Source organism: Patagioenas fasciata, chromosome 18 (assembly GCF_037038585.1).
Source record: "Patagioenas fasciata isolate bPatFas1 chromosome 18, bPatFas1.hap1, whole genome shotgun sequence".
Lineage (NCBI taxonomy): Eukaryota > Metazoa > Chordata > Aves > Columbiformes > Columbidae > Patagioenas > Patagioenas fasciata.
This window is the reverse complement of record NC_092537.1, coordinates 9,671,526-9,689,093: the sequence shown is the minus strand read 5'-3', so window position 1 is coordinate 9,689,093 and position 17,568 is coordinate 9,671,526. Positions and strand designations below refer to the sequence as shown.

Genomic DNA, 17,568 nt, shown 5'->3' with positions numbered 1-17,568 from the left:
GATTTATTTGCAAAATCTCCAGCTTCTTCCTCTGATTTCTGATCCTTCGTGTGTGACAGGTGTGACAGTACCCTGGTTACCAAGTCTTAAAAGAGAACTCACTGCAGTGGTTTATATCCCTTACTGCAAAAATCAAAAACATTGTCCATGGAAACAAAGTACCAGCCACGCAACACAGCTGGGCATGAGGAAACCCATAGTAGAGCCAAGAGGTTTCCCAGACCCCACCTATCAAAAAAACATCCTCCTGCAGAAGAAATCAGTGAAACAGCGTGGGAGGCTACATTGGGAAGGAGGGTTTGTCAAGCAGAAACCTCAGCAATATAGAAAGGAAAGTATAGGTCCTACCCAAGTCCCATAGGTCCGGAAAAATCCCAGTGAAGCAGGACCCACATTGTGCTCTTGTGCCCCCACATCATCGCCTCCAGCACTGCTCGCCCCTGAGCAGCAGGGTTTAGAGGGACAAGGGAACAGGGACAAAGCAGCAGAGATTTCTCATGTCTGTAGTGCTGGAGAAACAACGGGTGTGCAGCCCTGGGGTTGCAGCAGTAGCTATGGAGAGATTTTGCTGCTGCTCAGCAGCCTCAGAAGGAACAGCCCTCTCTCTGCGGTATTCTCTACCTCCAAGCCAGAAACAGGCCTGATTTGGCCCTAAATGCATATATAACAAAGATACAGCTGTGAATTTCCTCTCTTCTCATTTTAAAATATATGAGCTGGTTTGCACAACCCCAGTATGAAGCAGCTTTTCCCATCCACGGAGCTGTTCTCCAAACACCACCCCAGTGAACTACTGGGAAGCAGCCACAGTACTAAACATCTGCACAAATGTATTGCACCAGATGTTACCAGAAGACAAGGCAGCAGTGGGTCTGGATCTGGATTCCTGGAAGTGCCAGCCCTTCAAGCCCACCCAGAACCATCCCTGCAAAGCAGGATCTACAACAAACATGGGAATGGAGCGCAAGCGCCACATTCGCAGCCCGTCCACATCCCTGGGAGATGTTGCTTGTCACACAAACAGAGCAACTGCGTACACAAGGGAGCACGAGGGCAGACTGAGCTATTGTGACAGAATGTCAAAGGATGGGAGGAACCAGCCCCGGCCAGCCCCACATAACCAGCTCTGAGAAGGTGTCCCACAGAGATCTCCCTGGCTGCTGCTGAGCCCAGGAGCAGGCTGCTGGTCTCACTGCTGCTCCCTGGCTCTCCCTGGGGTCTGTGGCTCTGGCTGCACGGTCAGCACACAGGCTCTGACCAGTCAGCAGCGTGGATCATGCTTTCCAAGCATGGATGCCTTCAGGTTCTCCTCCCAGCCCCAGAGCATCCCCACCCTCACTGCTCAGACCTGTCCTCCGGGCTTTGCAAACGAGTGAAACGTTGCAGTAGCCGTGCACATCGAACCCCGCTCCACTGCTCTGCAGGAAGCTGGAGATCAGCCCCAGCTCACTCCAGATGCTGCCTCATCATTGAGGAGGGACCTGACTCCTTGATAATCCCGGACCCTGCAGCCATGCCCACCCAGCTGCCTCAGGAAGCCCCTCACCCAGGACATGACCCTGGTCCACCTGGGGAGACCCTGGTCTGAGTCTACCCACCCTTCCCACGGCAAGGGCTTGTTCCCAGGCATTTCACCCCAGGTTGCCTCTACTGATGACAATTTCCATGAGGTTAGTTAAAAAAAGAGCTTGCGCTGCACCGTGGAGAATGTCATGAGGATTGTGTGATGCTGTGTGGTTTCTGTGCCGTTCCTCTGTAAATTGTGCAGAGGTCAGACAGCTCCGAGCGCAGTGCCTGCGGGGTTCACACACGCACACGTGCACGTCCACGCTCACAAAGTGCGCACACAGACACGCAGATACAATTTACGTACTTGCTTTCCTTGTTGTCTCTTAATTTAAAAAGTCATTCAGAGTGAAAATATGTTTCCTCTTTGTGAATGGACAAATCTAACACAGATGGTACATTGACTGGAAACATCTTTTGTTCCAGTGCATTCATATATTCACTCTGTTCAAGGACAGAAGGCACCATTTATGATCGTCTCTTCAGTGTTCCCCATCTTCACAAACTGGCGATTGCCTGCTAAAGCTGTAACAAATCATCACCTCTTAGCAGTGCTGCAAAAGCACAGGTTTAAAGACTATCGGTGTCAGCAATTCTAACTTGTTGATGCAGAGCAAGGCTGTCCTTGCATTCGACGGTAATGAAGCCTGTAGTACTTTGTGTCTCCTGTGACATCCTCCTGTGACTGCTCTGGGCTTGCTGCTCACCAGCTGAGAGCAATGAGGCAACTGAGGATGAAGCAAGGGCCAGAGAAACTTTCCCAGATGTTTCTGCATAAATGTGTAATTTCCTTTTACATAAGAACGGATCTTTTGGGAGGAACTGGTGCGTCCCAGCTGAAAGACTTGAAGCGCTGAAGATTGCAATAAGTCCTTAGGTAAGTTGGCTTAATAGATTAATTATCATGAAGAACTATTCAAACCTCATTTCTTAGACAGTTTTTCTATTAGGCCAGCTCACCTAGAGACTTATTGCAATAGGCATCTTTCCCTACTCTTCCCTGTTAGATTCTCTACTTGAGTATGTGCACGCTTGGTCATTATGATGTTGTGGATATTCTTATTTCCTCCAGAAATACCTAATCCTTTCCAGAATCCTCCTGATTTTTTGTGTCAGTGAGCTCAATGTGCTTCTGAGTCCTGCAGGTTAAACACGAACGGAGCAAACACGGTGTTATTCTTGCAAGAGGATGTTTTCCTCTTATGATTTCAGGGCCATCAGGTTTTATATGACAGATCACAGTTTCAAAAGCATGTTTCACATGTTCAGATGTCATTCCCATGCCATCCAACAGCCTTGATGATGAACTAAATAATGTGCCCTGGATTGAACTTTGCCCTGGACTTGCTAGCTCTCAAAATTAGATAGAAAAGAGAGGGAGATGCTCAGTGCAACCTGTGTGCAGGTGTTCTAAGAAACAGCCTCAAGAATGTGCAGATCATGAAAGCAGCACAGAAATACCCACAAATCTAAACGAGATGAAACACAAATGCAAACTGCACAGAGACATTGGTGCTCTTTCCTCAGTGCAACAGGGAGAGGGAAGCTTATAATCACTGCCACACTTTGTTTGTTTAATCACAGGCATGGTTACGAGGGAAAGACAACAGGCAGAGCCTGGACACTGAGTGCTGAGTCTGGTCTGACTTCGGAGGGGACTCCATCTCCTTGGAGCTCAGTCTGGCTGGGTGCTGATCAATGGTCCTGACCACGGGACATTCAGTCCCAACCCCAATAGCGGACCCTCTGAAGACAACAGTTCCACAGCATTGCTGCGTTCTGCAGTGCCCAGGCTGCAATAAGCAGCAGGATGGGGTCACTTGTGGAAGCATCGTGGGACCTGGTTCAAAGCACTAGGAGATGGAACAGCAAGAAGGATCATGACAAATGGCTATCCCCAGTTCAGTTTGATTTCTGTAGAAGGAAACCAAGTGGCAGCTTTGAGTCATAATGAGATTGAAATTATTCTTAGAAACATCTCAAAAGATAGCTGAAAAAGAAACGGGAGTGACTCACAGATATCCCCTCTGTGAGAAGGGGTGAAGGTGATTTACCACACAGAGCTGGGCATGGCCTTGTTTTGGGGTAGAGACCAGGCAGTTGGGCAGGGACACTATAGGAGAGAACCAAGGGGCTACAGTGTCCCAGCCAGCACCCTCACCCTGCATGGGATGTCCCATCCAGCAGAGCAGGGAACCCCAGCTGGGGAGCAGGGCCAGGGTCCCGCACATCCAGCGGGTTTGGGATTTGACACATGAGAAAACAAGACTCGAGGTCACTCTCCAGCTGCCAAGCAGGTGGCTGCAGGAGGCAAAGGCCAATCTGTCTGTGAGATGGGTTCTCTGCAGGGTGGGCCATTTCTGGCTGAATGCATCCTGGGGTGTTGGAAACTGGGAGGAAACAGTTCTGCCTGTAGCCCCCTCTCCACAAGCCAGTTCTTTTATCCTGCCAAGTGCAGCTAACGAGAGCCAGGAGCAACGCTGATCGTGAGGTGTCAGGAAATGTTTGCCACGACTTTATCTTTAAAATAACCCCTGTGGACAATTTGCTCAGCAAAGAAAGTTCCTACCCAACCTCTTGGTGCACAAAGCAACACAGACCCCTCAAGGAGGGATGCTGGGTCACCCAATGAACTCCTATTAAAGTGAAAACTAAACTCCAGATGGCCAGCAGGTCCAGGGCAGGGTCTTTGTCCTTTGCCACCACCCCCCTGAACACTCAGCCAGGCTGGGAGCTTGTGAGAGGTTGGAAACATGCAGGGCTGTTTGAAAGAGAAAAGTAGATCCTGGGAAACAAATGAACCTCTCGGTGCCTTAACAGACAAGTGATGGGTATGGTGCTTGTGCAAGTGAGGTGCAGCTCGGAGCTCTGTTATGCAAATTCTGCTCTGTGACAAACATGTTATGAATGACTTTTCTTGAAAACGCGCCAACATGTAGGTGCTGCTATCACAATATTCAATGACTTTAACTAACTGTGAACGTTCTTGCGATAAATCATGGAAAACCTTGCTTGTGCTATCTTTAGTCACTGCAATGTTTCCCTCTCACAAGTCACTCACAGCTCTAAAAATACAGTTTATATCATTGGATTCCTGGAATTCTTTTAGTTCTTACATTCTGATTTAAGTGGCATTAAAGCTGGGCTGCGCAGTTTAAGGCTGCAGGCTGATATTTCATTGCGGATTAGACATCACCTGGGTTCAATACAATGTTTGCAATATTTATTTGATTTGGATCCAAAGGTAATTTGGAAAATCTTCCTGTAGATACACCTCTTACCTGGCTATGTGGAACAAGGGCTAGATTTTGTTTCGGACTAGATAGTAATTTAATAACCATTCCAATATAGATTTAAACTAAAACACATGCTCACCACAAGAACCGAGTGGAGACTATGTGGGGTTTTCTCCCCAAAACTTGTAGTTATCCTCTTCCCTTTTCTGGCCTATGGACTGTGATGTTGTGATGACTTCTAGGTCAGATGTCTCTTATTTTTGTTTCACTTAATGTGTTTCATAGTAGTTATTGATTCAGAAACACAAAGAGCAAGAAAGCCCTGACCTCCCACCAGCCTTTCTGGATTTGATTACCAGCTCACCAATGGCTGATAGTTTGAGCAGAATTTAATGCTTTCTAATTTTCCCTGATAGGGACTACGAAGCATATTACTTTTTTTTTTATCCCAACTGGCAGCTCAACAAAGCCCAGCAATAAAAAGCTCCATTTGTGTAACAAACTGTTGTACAATCTACTACTTATGAGCACGAGCCCTGAAAATGTGCAACCTTTCTGCACATTACGTTAAACCCAAACCAGATGGGCACTGGAAAATCCTCCCCTTTGTTGCAGGGGGCTAAAGGAGCTGGTGGTCAGAAGGTCTATTTCACTACACAAATAAACAGAAGAGTTGAACTACATTATTTTCCAAAATCAGCAGTGGGAAACCTATGTGGGAACATTATGAGCAGTTAGCGAATGTGCTGCTGAAGTGGAGTGGGCACAGGGGAACTCTTCAGCTCCCACCTGCCATCGTCAGTGACTGCTGGATCGGACCCATCACCTGCAGTGGGAGCCCCAACACCCAGACTTGGAGACATATATGTGGAGACAAATGGGGAAAATTAATCTCTTCTCTACAGGGTGCCTGGGTCAGAGCTGGTCATCTAAATTCTGATAGTAAACTGGAGATAAATGGGATTGTCCAGAGGGGACTGAGCCCATCCAGAGCAGAGCTTCTGAGGCAGAGAAACCTCATCGGATCACACGGGATGTCTCACACTTTGATATCTCCATAAGTGAAACACATCTCGCTCTCAGAGTCCCAGGGCAGGGAACACGGGACAGTAGCTCTGGGACAGGGACTTTGATATCTTTGGACTGTACCAGGAGATGCCTAAATTCTCACACACTGAGAAAATGGACTGAGGCAGTTTGGGAGGAGCTGTTTGGTAGTCAACAGCTCCTGCATGCCCTCTGATCCCTTTTTCTGTGATTGTGTTATCATGAAATTCTTTCTGAAATCTACCTGTCCAAATTGGCACTGGGAGAGATGCATGGCCAAAGTCACCCACAGAGCCTGTGTCCTCACTGCCTCCCCTCTGCCACGAAGGTGTGCAGATAAATCAGTGTATTCAGTCACACAGGCAGTGAGCAGGGTAAATGCAGCCTTGACACGTTAGAGACATGGAAAATGTGATACAGCTGTCACACATCAGATGTGCAGCATGGATGGGGTGAGATGGCTTGGGGTGAGATGGGGTGGAAGCTGTTACCAGGTGCAGAAAATGATCCTGGGAGTTTTAATGTTCCAGAGTGTAACCACTGGCCCTGGTGTCAACACCTGAGAGACTTTCAGATGGACCTGGCAGGGAAAAGCAGCTTATGGATACTAAGGATGATTAACGTCCTGTCAGGAACTACCATTCAAACAGGGGGTTGCTCTGTAAACCCCCTTCTGGCCCCAAATGGGGTCGGAGAGCACTGAGCCTGAGGATGACTGAGCCTGGGAAGGATGCACATACTAAGCACCCCTGAATCAGGATGTGACAACCACAACAGGACTGTGGTTCACGCTGTGCAATGCAGAGCCATCTCTCATCGTTCCCAGGCTGAAGACTCCAGCACACCAGGGAGGGCTCATGTGCCCACTGCATCACGAATTATCTTATTGCTCTTTCTACCTGTCTTTGTGCAACCAAACCAGATCTGGGAAGAATAGAGGTGTAGGCAGAACATGGTGTGTCCTCACTCTGAGACATGCTGTGCATTGACCTTGCAACTCAACAGTCTCCTTGCCCAGACAGGTGGAATGGGTTGGGTAGAGCATTGGTTGAGAGGGTGAAGTCACCATGTTCAGCTCCAAGTGCCCGTCTCTGGCTAGACAGAAGAGCAAGAGCCCACGGGTCCCGTACCCAGCCAAGGTGCATGCACAGTGGGTAGGATGGGGGGGTCCAGGCAGACCTCATCTCTAAACCCAGCATCACCAGTGACTTTAGGAAGACCCACAGCCATGTTTGCCTTAGGCTCTTCTCAGACAACAGCTCACAACTCTGCCCAGTTCAGGCCAGCGTGGACCAGCACTTAGGAGGAGAAGATGTCATTAAGCATATAAAGAACATGGGCTGTGGGATTGAGCACAGTCATGGTAAAGGGGCAGCCTAGCATTGTATCATCTCAGGGCCAGGAAAGCGCCAGAGGCTGGGAGCACAGCTGGGCAGGCAGATGTCAGGATTCCTGCTTGTTGGAGAGGTAAGAGTCTCCATTTTCCTGAGCCTGTACATCCAGTCCTGGGTTTTTCCAGGTCCTGCTGAATGGGCTTTCTGCTTTCTCAAAGGTGATTTATTTTTACAAATTTAAATGAAATCCCCTCAGCCGTTTTTGAGTAATACTAGAGTTAAAAAGACTATTTTCCTATTTAAAAATATTCTAGCTAGACTGTTTTTATTAAATCAAAGTTAAGTCAAATAAAGGCTGCAGTTTGAAAGTTCAGACTCGGGTAGCAGCAAGTCCTCTCTGCGGAGCTGTGCCCTTGACAGATGGATGTCTGTCCGATGCCCACCAAACCCTTGCAGATCACCAGCCTGCAGCTGGAAAGAGCAGGGAATAGGGGCCAGACCCTACCTGGCTGAGGTGTGCCCACCCTGTACACTCAGGAAATGGATGCAATAGGGCAGGAGGAGGAGGGGGTCACACATCTGGCAATGTTTCTCCTTACATGCTCTGGCAGATCCCTAAACAGGTAAGATTTTCATCCCTTTCATTCAACTCATCCCCAAGCATTGCCACCTTCAGTTGGAGCACAAGTGTGATGGGAGCGGCTGAGGGACCTGGGGGTTCAGCTGGAGAACAGGAGCTGAGGGGAGACCTTCTGATCTCTGAACTGCCTGAAAGGAGCTTGGAGCATGGAGGGTGTTGGTCTCTTCTGCCAAGTAGCAAGTGAGAGGACAAGAGGAAACAGCCACAAGTTGCTCCGGGGAAGGTTCAGATTGGATCTTGGGAACAATTTCTTCACCGAGAGGGCTGTCGGGCATTGGAACAGGCTGCCCAGGGCAGTGGTGGAGTCACCATCCCCGGAGGGGATGAACAGATGTATAGATGAGGGTCTTAGGGACATGGGTTAGTGGTGGAGTTAGGTTATGGTTGGTCTTGATGATCTTGAGGGTCTCTTCCAACCAAAATGATTGTATGATTCTATAATGTCAGATGGTGAGTCCCTGCTCCCTGCTGCTGCTTTCCCCCATTTATTTGTGGAGTGAAGGATGAGGGTGGGACTGGTGAATACCCCCACATGTGTGCCCTTCATGGGGGTGGGATACAAGGAGACACTGACATCTTGCTTTTTCCCCATGGCAATCCCAACTATTTTCCCACCACCCTGCAGTGGGTCGATGGGGTAGAAGGTCCCTGCTGTGACAACCCAACAAAGGGGACTGAGTGGCACTGAGTAGAGACAAATCTGCTGCAGGACTCCGCCGTGTCCCGTGGGGCAAAAGGGGGGTGACCGCAGTGCACCGCTGCCGAGGGCAGCATGTGTAAGAGTCGGTCTGAAGATGGAACAGTATTTGCCTGAAACATTTGCCATCAGGGCCTAGGAGAACTGAAGCCCTAACAGAAGAACAGATGGACAATGACTTGGAGAGAGGCCTGAGGAGGAGAATTGTGTTGCACAGGTCTCTCCAGCCTGGGGGACTACTAGTAACAATGGATGCTGTATGGACTTCACCTGCTGCCTCAGCCAAACTAGCCCCCACCTCCTAAAAGGTATTGTGTTATATGGGTCTCTCCAACCCACCCGACTGGACATCATTAAGATCTTCCCACCAGAGGATCCTGAATCACGACGGAGGACCAGCAGGACTCTACAGGACTGGAGACCAGAGGGATGCCTTTGGGACTCGTTGGTGGTAATCAAAATCCTCATTTCCATCTTTTTCCTTTTTGCTTTCCCTTTTTCTTTTTGTCTTTCCCTTTTTCCTACTCTCTTGCTATCATGTGCTGCTTCACAGGCAAAATAATAAAGTAACACTGTTTGATTGAATTATAACCCCATGGCATTTTGGTTGCCTTAATTTTGTGCTTCGAGATCCAGGATCACGAGTCCATCACCGAATGGACCACAACAGCATGTCGGCCACCGGCTGCCCCCTCCCTCACTGTTCCCTGGCCGAGCGCTCGTCAGGCTGCTCCACCAGCCCTGTGGGAGCTGCCACAGCAGAGAACGTGACATCAAAGGCAGGCCTGGGTGACACACGACATGCGTGACACTTGGTGGGCCTGCCAGCTCCTGAGATGATGTGAGATGAAGGGAGCCGGCTGTTCCCAAATGGGGACGCAGGAAGAGCTGAGCCCCTGTGTTGTCAACATGTGTGACAGGAAGAGAAAAGCAGCAAAAGGAGGAGAGAAAAGGGCTGGAGGGATGCCCAGACTGCGGGGGGCTCTTCAAACTTAGAGGCTGTGCAAACAGCCCGGTGTAGAGGGGCTACAGGGGTGGAACCATGGACTGCTGGGCCACCAAGTCACCAGCCTCAGTGACACAGGTTCTGCTGCAAGGGAGATGCTGGTTGGCCGCAGGGCTCAGTGCCTGCACGCCTGCTGCTCATGCTGGGAGGCAGTGTCTGCTATGGGCACCTGGAGGTGTTTCCTTCTTTGCCTTCCCATAACAAAAATCATGTGGGAAAGTGGATGCAAAAAATAACAATATGAAAGCTACAGAGAAAACGGGTTTTTTTTTTACATCGCTGAACAGTCTGCCTCTTTACAAGTCCATGTCATCTTTTCTGTTGTTATTAATATCATGTTATCTTACCCTCTTTCCCCAAATATAAGACATGGTCTTATACTAATTTTTGCAACAGATTTTACTTTTTTACATGTATAGCAGACTGAACGCTATTTAAATTGACTTTTTAATGAACTGTAACTAGGGATTACTTATGAAGTAGGGTTTATATTTTGAGCATCCTCAAAAATCCTGAAAAATTCTGCTAGGGCTTATTTTCAGGGTAGGTCTTATTTTGGGGAAAATGGAGAAGGTATACTTCAATATCTGAGACTGTAGAAAAGAAGTTCCCTCACTGGTGTGTCTTAGTGTGACTACGGGCAGATTCCGGGCCTGGTTCTCTGCTGTGTTACTCCAGTTGAACACAAGTACATTGCCATGATGACATAATTTGGATTATTTCTGATTTATAGTGATTGAGAAAAATTGGGTCCTGTACAATAATGCAAACAATCAAAGACACAAAGCAAAAATAGCACTTCCAAGCTGCACTTTCACATTGCATGATATTTTGAGGACTTAATGTTGAAAGCTTTAATGAATTTTCTTCGTTTCATATATTATACAGTTGCCTGAAATAAATGGCAAACAACTCCTCGGCCTGATCATGCTTTGCACAGGCTGAATTGTGTGTTTTTCGGTCCATCAGTTTTCTGCCAACAGACCTCCACTCAAACTCAAACCAGTATCTTCCAGCAAGACCAGTTGCTGGACCATGACCAAAGAAACCCAAATGACTCTTGCAGAGGCCCAGGCGAAATTCTGCTCTCTGTTACATTGATCTGAAGCAATTTTGCCAAAGACAAGGTTATCTGAAGCACCAAGTTCTCTGAGGGAGCAGAGCAGGTCTACCATTGCCTTTGTGGACACAATTCCTGTTTCTTCTCCACTGACCACCTTCACATCACCCTAATTCCGCAGCAAATCCCATTACCACAGTCAGAACACCAGTCTCGTTCTAAGACCTTGAAATGCCACATTTCAGCCAAAATTACACCAAACACTTGGATCACAAAAAACATGGTAACTGCCTCAAGTCTGACAACAACAGTTAAGGCTGATCCAGAAATACTGAGCTGAGAAGCCATTTCCATTAAATCTTAGAATGTTCCTACCTGCAACACCCTTAGAAGCACCACACATAAAAATAATGGTGAGCTGCAAACCCAGCACAGACGAGAGATGCTAAACCAGCACTGATCCAGTCTCACTTCCCCGCTTTTGACACCACGGGCCGAGGAACTCACCGTTCTTGCACTCCGCTAAGGGTGGTGGCTGGAGCTTGGTGCCATCTCTCACTTCGCTGGCAGCCTTTTCTTTGGGTGCCTTTTCTTCTTCATTTCCACTTGGTGTACTTTTGTGGTCCGAGCAATCCTGTTTGGTCACACCATTCATCACCGTGCCTGAAGGGACTGCTCCAGATTCTGGATGCTCCACTTTGGATGATCAGGGAGAGAAGCAGACACCAAAGTGACCTCTGGAAAAGAGGAGGAGCAGGTCAGGACAGTCAGCCTTTGGAACAGTGAGCAAAGACTCTAACACTGTGAAATAATCAGACCACAGACAACTAATTACTCCATCTTCAGGATTCCCTACTGCCTGCATGATTCTGTTCTCCTCGTCTGCTGGATCTTCATCCTTGGCTGCTTTTCTGGAAGAATTTCTACCCATAAGCACAGAATATTTGCAGAAAGCCAGGGGTGTTATGAAAAAACACAGTCATGGGGCACCCACATGAGAGAGCTCTTGAACTGTTAGAAATACAGAACAGATCTACAAATTAGAACAATCTCCTTTTATATAAGGCCCTAGTTTGCTGAGAAACTGGGTGACAGAATTAATTCCACACAGCACTTAAATAGGCTGCTAATTACATGATACAGATAGCAAACAACGAATAGCAAACACCAGTTAGCTTTTACACCAGGAACTGTACAAACACCCCACAAAGTAAAACACACATGCAAAAACTATTCTTTGACATCAAAGTTGTGATTAACAGACATGGTAGAGTTAAAACCTTTATGAAGGATTCGAACACATTAGGTAAAACATTTTGAGAGTTTTTGAAGAATAGGAGGTGCAGTTTGTCGGTTTTACCAGATTGTTCTTCTACCAGGTTTATGTGGGATTTATGGTCAAAATACATCAGGAAAACTCTCAGAAAATGGTACAAATACAGGTTGTGCTTCTACAAACATCTGGGCAAGGAGGTGCTTCCCTTGACAACACTCATATCTCACCAGAAACAGGGAGGGGAAGGATTCAGATTGTACCAAATGTATTAGTGGGACGCAGGCACATGACCCAGGAAGAGCTGTTGATACCAAGCACAGTAGAAGAAAGCTGCAAGGACCATTTCAACAAAGCGTTGTCCAAAAAAGCCTCTCCAGATGCTAAGTGAAAGTGAATGCCTCTAAGAATCAGCACCAGCTCCTAATGAGTCCCATCAGGAAGGAGCTGAGGAGAGCTAAAAAAGGTCATTTGTAGAGAACAAGAATAGAAAAGTGCAAGATTGATTCAGTGATAAAATCTGATTTAATACAAAAAAGTTACCGATTTACTGTATAAGGAAGTAAGAATAGTGCATTGTACACGATACCATCTCCTCCATGCTACGTGTGCCAGGACTGTCTCACATCCCTCTTCAACCCTGCACCAGTGGGGATTTTGCCATCTGCTTTCTCATCCATTTCCCTGTGTGCCCCCACCTGCCCAAACTGTCCCCCCACGGCCGTGTCTCACTGGCTGCAGGTCAGACACTGTGTCCATCTGTCCCGCTTGCACTGCTTTTTGTTGCCAGGAGACTCCATATAGGGTGTCCATGCAGTGGATGCACTGGCCAGGGAGGAGGTCCCAAGGATGTCTGTGTCACATAAAGTGCAGGTGGGACATAAAACTGTTCCTGTGTGCATCACCTGGGACAGACTGTGTCCATACCCAACCCTGCTGCCTGGGCTCTGAAACAAAATGCAAAACACCACACTTGATCCAAACACAGTCCTTAACAGCAGATTCTCCCTTCTGCTGTGCACTTCCCACCACGGCCACTCGCCCTTGCGGCTCTTTGCCTATCTCCTGTTCTAAACTATTCCTACCAAAGTCTGACATGCTGCCACTACGCATGGAGACAGCCCCATGGGCATCCAGATGGGCCATGGCTGTGCCCTGTGCCACGTCTTTGAACTGCCAATCTCCATTTCCACCACTGCTTGAGGATTTTAGCTCCCTTGAGCAGCTCATGGTCTTATTTCTAGGGGTGTGACTGCTGTGCAATGCCCTGTCACTGCTGTGATGGGCGACCGATCTACTGAACACCCATCCGCTGGTGGCTGTAGGGCTGCAGACCCACTTTGGCACAAGCAGCATCAGCCCCTAAGCTCTCTACTTAATTCATGACTAACGTAGAACATGCAAGAATTGTTTACATTACTATTTAAAAATCTACATTTTTTTAACTTTTAGAAGTTGCTGATATGATGCATCTTTCCAGTGGAAACAGTGGGTGATGACAGGGCAATCCAGCAAACTGCATCTGCTTACAAAAATGAGACTTTGTTCAACTGAACACTAAATCTTTGATGAATTAGTCAGGGCTTTGGTGACGTACATGTTGAACCAATATGACAGTTTTATATGGATTATGATTATTAATGTTTTTGAAAAATGGGGAGCGTGAGCCAGACATCCAGTGCCGAAGCTGCAAGACCACCAGCAGAGGCAAGAGTCTTTCAGGAAGGCTTCTTACAGGCTCTGTGTACAATCTTTTTGCACTCAGAGCATATGCAACATTTAATTTGCAGTCAGTGTACTGAGGTCCTTACTGTCTGAGCCAGGAGGTCACGCTGCGGCCCCGGAGACACACGCTTTCACAACACACTCAAGTACCACTGGCTCGATGCTTTTTTTTTTCCTGAAGTCAAATTTGGCCTCAAACATTCCACATTGTTCACTCACTTCAGCCTGAACTGATTGTATTTACAAAGCTTAAGCACACTTTCAGCTTCAGAGCACATCTCCCATCAACCACTGTTGCCAACACATAAATTGCAAGGCTATACACAGTACAGGCCATGTCCCATCTCTCTCTGCCTATAAATATTAAATTCGTAAAGCTGGTCTACCATGGCAGCTCATGGCTCCTTCCTTGTAAGACAGTGGAGATCCTCCAGAGCAGATGCTTGGTTTACAAACCTCCTTGCTTTCTGTTCAGAGAGCAACATAGCATGGATGGAGATCACATTCGCTTCCCCCTAGACATGCTTGCCCACCCGTAAAGGCCCAGATGGGCCTTGGTTGTGGCTCTTCCCCAAGGACTTGGGTTTACATAAATCTGGGGTCTTTGGAGAGCAGCCTCAGTCGATCTGATCATGGAAGCAGCACCGCAGCCATGGCCTCCCCGGCCAGATCTTTTCTTGGACTGAGTCAGTGCAAGTCCACAAGAGCCACACACACTTCAGCTCATGTATGATTTTCCAGGAAAAGGCACAGGTTTCGTGGCTGATGTGATGCCTGCAGCCCCCTGCCACTTCCCAGTGCTGACATGGGCATACAATACTTCAGCTCTAGTGGAGAGGGGAAAGCCCAAGGGGCACCAAGCCTGGGTGGGTGTTAAGCTTGACACTGAGCAGCCGGGGCCCTGTGCCAGCTCTGTGTCCCTGGGACATGGGCCAGGCTGGATGGACCCTTGTCCTGACTGCCTCTGGGGCAGTGACTGGCCAGGTGAGATACCTGAGCACTTTTGCGTATGGCCAGGGCATGTCGTGTCACCAACGGCATCTCACATATTCCCTTCCTTGACTTTGAGTCACAGCAGCATAGGGTGCTCAAGTGTTGTCCAATGACTGTCACCCATTGTATCCCTAACGTCTGCTGCTGCTGAGCTTGGGGATGTGACACAGACAGGTCTCAAACAGGCCATATGAGCCCTGTCCTGCAGACTGAGCACCCTGGGCAAACACCCTTGGGTGCTGCCTTCCTCCCTCTCCCGGCATTGCAGGAGGTCACAGAGCAGCACACCAGACAGGCAGCCTCTCTCTGTCCCCTCACTTGCTCCCCATCTCCCCAGCAGCCACCACGTGGTTCTGGATCTGTCCTTCTGTGGAGATGTAGGCTGAGTATTGGGCCACCTGCAGCCCATGGGTCCTGTGTACTGCCACACACCTGGAGATCCGCAGCCTGCTCTCCAGGGATGAACGTTTCTGCACAAAGGGAAACTCACCCAGGAGACAGCCCCTGTGTGGGGACAGCTTGGTGACACCAGCTCTGCCCCAAACTATCAGTAGCAAGTCACCCATAATTTTTTATTGGACAACTCTAAAATATTTTATGCTTTTAACACTTTTAATTTCTTAGGAAAAATGGCCCTTTAATTAAAAAGTATTTTAAGAAGTGGGTGAAAACTTTGTCTACCTGAGAAACAGTTTTGCCTTCAGCAGCATTCATCTTCCAACAAAAAAATTACTTGGCTGGAAAATTCCTAAACTGAAAAGTTCACTGTCCAGGTCTCAGCAATCCCCTTCCACCTCTCAAGTCTCCACATGTCAAGGAAATGCCCGGATGAAGCTTCTTTCTAGCTTTCCAGGAGTGAGCTTTGTGCCAAGGTGTGCACCAGAAATGGAATCTGCTACTCACTGGAGCAAAACAAGAATCTTCTTGAGCCCTGCTCTGGGGTCTAACATATGGACAGGCACTTCTTCCTCTGCTCCGTGACACTGCTGTCCTGCAAATACATCTTAGTAAGCCAAAAGGAAAAGAAAAAAAGGAGATGGAGAGTCTTTGTCACACGAAGCATGCAGGGCTGTAGGCTCGATCCCAGTGTCTGGGCAGAGGCCTCCAGTGCCGTTTGGGGTATCGCTGCTCGACAGGGCACAGAGTCTGCAGCAGCTGGACCTGCGGCATCTCTACAGGCTGAAACATCCACATTGAGGCCCCTGGCTCCTGCCTGTAGCCTGCACAGGGATAGGCACAACATCTCGAAATGCACTCTGCTTCTAACTTTTAGAAATGTCTTCACGAATGGCACTTCCTGAGGCTGGTTCCTGCTTAGGTTCCTGTGATGCAGCTTCAGTGTTCTGCACAGTTACTGCCTGCCCAGCATGAACCCATACACCTAATCTTCATTTTCCACCTTCCCACATTTTCCCCTCTGCCACCTCCTGCATCCACCAAGATGGGAATGAGCACAGCTTAGACTTCAGATACTGAATTCATCTAAATCCTCCCTGCTTTCCTGTTTGCTCTACTGGAAGTTGAAGTGAAAGTAAATATATTTAGTTCTAAGGCATGCGCAGCACTTCTTAAGCAATCATGACCCACCATAAAACTTTAAATACCTAAAGAGAAAAACCAGGAGAGAGATGTTCAGAGATGCAGTTCAGCCTTATCAAATTCTTCACGTGTTTGTTGTGGTGTGTTTGTATTCCTGGACTTCTGCTTGCAGGAATGTTGCTGATAAAACCATCTCACTAAACATGGACTTTGTGTGGTTTAGCTCATGTTTGCAGTGCTCAGACAGTATGAGTAACTCTGGATTCCAATGGGCAAATGTCCCATGGACGTTTACACTGTCTTGTTGCAAATCCTGATCAAACCCTGCTACGTACAAGCTGCAGTAGGAATCCTGCCTGGTCCTCCTGAGAGCCATGTCATGGTCGGCCAGGCAGAAGACAACTCTGACCACTTGTCCCTGTGCCTAGAACAAGAGACCTTTGCTCCTCTGAGACCATCCCGGGGCTGCCAGGGAATGCACCGCTGCCATTATCTCATTGTTTTCCTTGCAGACAACGTCCCTGTTGGATGATTCCCCCCATTGAACTCCCTCACGCCTCCTCAGGGACGCAGAAAGCCCCATCTATGACGTGTAGCCTACAGGCTGTTTCCCACAGATCTGCACATTGCTCCCATGCCCCAGAGAGGTGACCTGGTAACCAGCTCAATCTCCACGCAAGGAGCTGCAGCTCAGGAGAAGAGCCAGGCAAGGCGGCCAGGGGACTACCCCAGTAAATGGAAAACAAACATGGGAAACCTGCCACGGGCCTGGACACCCCCTCCTCTGACACATTATTCCATGCAGCTTCTTGTGCAAGCCCTCTGTGGGGCCAGCGCCAAGAGCCGGTAAACAGAGCCGTGCAAACATGACGCCGTGAAATCTTCACTCAAGGCAAAGTCTCCTAGAATTTGGTCACATTGTGATCCTCACACTCAGAAAGGTTTGCCAACTGTTTGCACCTCCAGGGGTTTTGGGATATTATCTCCTTCCCAGCCTCCAAATTCCCAGCATTGATACAAGTTGCCCACAGGTCATGGGGCCTGAGAAGGCAGCAAAGAACCCTGTGATGGAAAGTGGCAGCAATCTTCATCCAGGACAGCTCCTGGCCTTCAGCCTGGGGAGGATGATGAGAGATAGGGGCTGTTCTCAGGGGAGCATCTCAGCTATGGCCTCAGCCCCGTCCCCTTGAGTTATTTTGAAAAAGAGTCACTTCTGCTTAATTTTTCATAGAATGAAGATTTAAGTGGTGAAAAATAGCAAAGGAAGTGCTGATCAGGAAACGGGTTATTAGCCAGATCCTCCCAAGTTCCACCTCTCTGTCAGTCCTCTAAATAGGCTGGAAATATCTGGGGCAAAACCAGACTGACAAATTGTACGCTTCTGAAATAATTCATCTTAATGTGAACTCATAGTGATCAGATTTATTGGTGTATATTTTTCGAGAACTGATT

General features: G+C 48.1%; 1 protein-coding gene across 3 annotated transcripts in view; it reads right to left on the bottom strand.

Annotated features, from left to right (window-relative positions):
• The window catches only part of MYOCD (myocardin), a 253,456-nt gene that overhangs the window by 99,341 nt on the left and 136,547 nt on the right, over positions 1-17,568 (bottom strand). For all 3 annotated transcript variants that reach the window (XM_071816398.1, XM_071816399.1, XM_071816397.1), the window contains exon 2: positions 11,094-11,323. In XM_071816398.1, coding sequence (XP_071672499.1) covers positions 11,094-11,241 — 148 coding nt within the window. In that variant the 5' untranslated portion in view covers positions 11,242-11,323. The remainder of the gene's footprint in view (positions 1-11,093; positions 11,324-17,568) is intronic.